Genomic DNA, 4,559 nt, shown 5'->3' on the forward strand with positions numbered 1-4,559 from the left:
TTTTGGGGTCCCTGGAAGTGCCCAGGGAAGCTCTGGAAGAGCCTTTGGGTGCCTTGAAGGGGAATTGGGGTCCCTGGGAGTGGCTCAGGAGAGATTTTGGGATCCCTGGGGTTGGCCACGAGGGTGTCTAGAAGGTTTTGGGGTGCCTTGGCAGGGTTTTGGGGTGYCTGACAGTGGTTCGGGGTGCCCTGGGAGGCTTTTGGGGGAAATAGAGAGTCACTTATTTATCCTGAAGGGACATTGTCACCCGAGGGGGTCATTTGGGGTACTCTCATTCATTTGGGGGTCCCCAGGTGCCTCAGTTTCCCCTTTTTTCCCCTCAGAAACGGATGTCGGTKACCGAGGGGGGCATCAAATACCCCGAAACCACCGAGGGGGGACGCCCCAAACTYGGGGGGCTGATGGACCCCCGGCAGGGCGTCATCGAGAGAACGGGACGCTGTCAGACCTGTGCTGGTGAGTGGAGCCTCCTGAACCCCAAAAAATCAAAATTTGAGGGCTGTGAACCCTCAAAAATCCTCCTCAGGGGGGTCCTGAACCCAAAAATTCTCCTTGGAGGGATCCTGAACCCCCAGAAATGCTCCTGAACCCCAAATCTTCACAAGGAGGGCCCTAAACACCAAAAACATCATCCTTGAGGAGGTTCTGAACCCTGAAAGATCCTCATGAGGGGGTCCTGAACCCCGAAATTATCCTGGGGAGGGTCGTAAACCCCAAAAAATCCTCCTTGAGGAGGTTCTGAACCCAAAAATTCTCCTTGGAGGGACCCTGAACCCCCAGAAATGCTCCTTAAAGGGGGTCCTGAACCCCAAAAAATCTACTGGGGAGGGCTGTGAACCCTCAAAAATCCTCCTCATGGGGGTTTTGAACCCAAAAATTCTCCTTGGAGGGATCCTGAACCCCCAGAAATGCTCCTGAACCCCAAATCTTCACAAGGAGGGCCCTAAACACCAAAAAAATCCTCCTTGAGGAGGTTCTGAACCCAAAAATTGTCTTGGGGATGGTCCTAAACACCAAAAATCCTCCTTGAGGGGGTTCTGAACCCAAAAATTCTCCTTGGAGGGACCCTGAACCCCCAGAAATGCTCCTGAACCCCAAATCTTCACAAGGAGGACCCTAAACACCAAAAAAAATCCTCCTTGAGGGGGTTCTGAACCCTGAAAAATTCTCATGAGGGGGTCCTGAACCCCAAAATTATCCTGGGGAGAGTCCTAAACCACCAAAAATCCTCCTTGAGGGGGTTCTGAACCCAAAAAGCTCCTTGGAGGGGCCCTGAACCCCCAGAAATGCTGCTTAAAGGGAGTCTTGAACCCCAAATCTTCACAAGGAGGGCCCCAAACACCAAAAAAATCCTCCTTGAGGGGGTTCTGAACCCAAAAATTCTCCTTGGAGGGACCCTGAACCCCCAGAAATGTTCCTAAGCCCCAAATCTTCACAAGGAGGGCCCTAAACACCAAAAAAATCATCCTTGAGGGGGTTCTGAACCCAAAAATTGTCCTGGGGAGGGTCCTAAACACCAAAAATCCTCCTTGAGGGGGTTCTGAACCCAAACATTCTCCTTGGAGGGATCCTGAACCCCCAGAAATGCTCCTTAAGGGGGGTCCTGAACCCCAAATCTTCACAAGGAGGGCCCTAAACACCAAAAAAATCCTCCTTGAGGGGGTTCTGAACCCAAAAATTGTCCTGGGGAGGGTCCTAAACACCAAAAATCCTCCTTGAGGGGGTTTTGAACCCCAAAAAATCCTCCTGGGGGGATTCCTGAACCTCCAGATCTTCACAGGGGAGTCCTGAAGGCCCAAATCTTGCACAAGGGAGAGCCAGGTTTGATTTTTGGGTTTTTTTTTCCTTTATTTTGGGATCTATTTTTGTTTTTGTGAGGTTCTCCTTTTTTCTTCCACCCCATTTTTCTCCCCCAAATTTCAGGATGATTTTTCTTTCCATGTGTGGGATTTTTTGAGGGAGAAATTCCTGTTCTTTCTTTTATTTTGGAGTCCATTTTTCTGGGGATTTACTCCTTTTTTAAAGTTCCATTGGATTTTGGGTATTTTGTTTTTCATGGTTCTAAAAAGCCATTCTAAAAAAATGGCTCTAAAAAGTCTTTTTTTAGGCCTGTTTTAGTTCTTGTTTAGGGTTTTTTTAGGAGTTTTTTATAGGTGTTTTATGTTTTTAGTGCTTTTTCCAGATTTTTTTTTTCTGCTTTTTTAGGGCTTTTTCAGGATTTTTTTAGGGATTGTCTGGGAGTTCTTTTAAAAGCCTTTTTAAGATTTTTTTTCAGGTTTTTTTGAGGCCTTTTTAGGGCCTTTTAAAGGCATTTTGAGGCCTTTTTTGAGGCCTTTTTTGAGGATTTTTGGAGGATTTTTGGAGGATTTTTGGAGGATTTTTGGAGGATTTTTGGAGGATTTTTGGAGGATTTTTTTCAGGATTTTTTCAGGATTTTTTCAGGATTTTTTCAGGATTTCTCCTCTCCCACCCCACCAAACCACCCCAAACCCCACCCTGAGGGGTTTCCCCTCAATCCCATGAATTTTGGGGTGTCCCCAGGGAACATGACCGAGTGTCCGGGTCACTTTGGGCACATCGAGCTGGCCAARCCCGTGTTCCACGTGGGCTTCCTGGGCAAAACCATGAAAATCCTGCGCTGCGTCTGCTTCTTCTGCTCCAAGCTGCTCGTGGACTCGGTGAGACCCCAAAACACCAAAATTTGGGGGGATTTGGGGCAGTTTTGGGGTGGCTGCACCCCGAAATGGCCCCGTGGTGACACCTTGGGGACGTGGGGACAGCTCGGGGTGGGGTTTGGGACATTTTGGAGGTCCCTGGGTGGGGATTGGGAGGAGTTTTGGGGTCAAAGGGAGGTGATGGAGATGGGGAACCCAAAATTTGGGGGGATTTGGGGCAGTTTTGGGGTGGCTGTGCCCCGAAACGGCCCCGTGGTGGCACCTTGGGGACATGGGGACAGCCCAGGGGATGTGGGGACAGCCCAGGGTGGGGTTTGGGACATTTTGGGGGTCCCCAGGTGGGGTTTGGGAGGAGTTTTGGGGTGTTTGGGGTCAAGGGGAGGTGATGGAGATGGGGAACCCAAAATTTGGGGGGATTTGGGAGGGCTTTGGGGTGTTGGGGGTTAAGGGGAGGTGATGGAGATGGGAAACCCCAAAATTTGGGACGATTTGGGAGTGTTTTGGGGTGTTGGGGATAAAGGGGAGGTGACAAAATGAGGGGGGACGAAATGAGGGGACATCAAGGAGGGTGAAATTTGGGCCATTTTTAACCCCAAAACACCATTTTTTAAACCTCAAATCACCATTTAAAACCCCAAAATGCCATTTTTTAACCCCAAAACTGTTTTTTCTTTTTCCAGAACAACCCCAAGATCAAGGACATCCTGGGCAAGTCCAAGGGGCAGCCCAAGAAGAGGCTGACCCACGTCTACGACCTCTGCAAAGGCAAAAACATCTGCGAGGGTGGCGAGGAGATGGATCACAAATTCGGGGTGGAGCAGCCCGAGGGCGACGAGGACCTCACCAAGGAGAAGGTGCCTGCCCCAAAAATCCCATTTCTGACCCCAAAATTCCCGTTTGTGACCCCAAAAATCCCATTTCTGGGCCCAAAAATCTCTGTTGTGACCCTGAAATACCCATTTCTGGCACCAAAATTCCCATTTCTGACCCCAAAAATCCCATTTCTGACCCCAAAAATCCCATTTCTGGGCCCAAAATTGCTAATTGTGGCCCCGAAATTCCCATTTCTGACCCCAAAATTCCCATTTGTGAGCCCAAAATTCCCATTTCTGGGCCTGAAATTCCCATTTCTAGGTCAAGTTTCTAATTTCTGGGCTAAAATTTCCCATTTGTGGGCCCAAAATTCTCATTTGTGGCCCCAAATTCTTGGCTGCAGGTGCTACCAGCCCCTTTCTAATCCAATTTCTGACCCCATTGACCCATTCTAACCCCATTTCTGACCCCATTGATGCCATTTTTTCCCATTTTTTCCCATTTTTTCCCCTTTTCACCCCATTTCTCCCCAATTTCCAGGACCACGGTGGCTGCGGGCAGTACCAGCCCCTTTCATTACCCCATTTCTGACTCCATTAATGCCGTTTTTTCCCATTTTTCCCCATTTCTGACCCCATTAATGCCGTTTTTTCCCATTTTCACTCCATTTCTCCCCAATTTCCAGGGCCACGGCGGCTGCGGGCGCTACCAGCCCCTGTCATTATCCCATTAACCCATTCTAACCCCATTTCTGACCCCATTGACCCATTCTAACCCCATTTCTGACCCCATTAACCCATTTTTTCCCCATTTCTGACCACATTAATGCCGTTTTTTTCCCCTTTTCACCCCATTTTCCCCCATTCCAGGGCCACGGCGGCTGCGGGCGGTACCAACCCCTGTCATTACCCCATTTCTGACCCCATTAACACTTTCATTACCCCATTTCTGGCCCCATTAATGCAATTTGTTCCCGTTTTTTCCCGTTTTTTCCCATTTTTTCCCATTTTTTCCCCTTTTCACCCCATTTCTCCCCAATTTCCAGGGCCACGGCGGCTGCGGGCGGTACCA

The 4,559-nt window shown here is 49.2% G+C and overlaps 1 protein-coding gene across 1 annotated transcript in view; it reads left to right on the forward strand.

Moving 5' to 3' along the window:
• Nucleotides 1-4,243, forward strand: part of LOC130587184 (DNA-directed RNA polymerase II subunit RPB1-like) — a 4,821-nt gene extending 578 nt beyond the window's left edge. Inside the window, exons 2-5 of the mRNA XM_057388148.1 lie at nucleotides 324-456; nucleotides 2,542-2,678; nucleotides 3,356-3,529; nucleotides 4,174-4,243. Coding sequence (XP_057244131.1) covers nucleotides 324-456; nucleotides 2,542-2,678; nucleotides 3,356-3,529; nucleotides 4,174-4,221 — 492 coding nt within the window. The 3' untranslated portion in view covers nucleotides 4,222-4,243. The remainder of the gene's footprint in view (nucleotides 1-323; nucleotides 457-2,541; nucleotides 2,679-3,355; nucleotides 3,530-4,173) is intronic.
• The last annotated feature ends 316 nt before the right edge of the window (nucleotides 4,244-4,559 follow it).

This window comes from Malurus melanocephalus, unplaced genomic scaffold (assembly GCF_030028575.1).
Source record: "Malurus melanocephalus ecotype Western Australia unplaced genomic scaffold, MMel_1.1 scaffold_1612, whole genome shotgun sequence".
Taxonomy (NCBI): Eukaryota; Metazoa; Chordata; class Aves; order Passeriformes; family Maluridae; genus Malurus; species Malurus melanocephalus.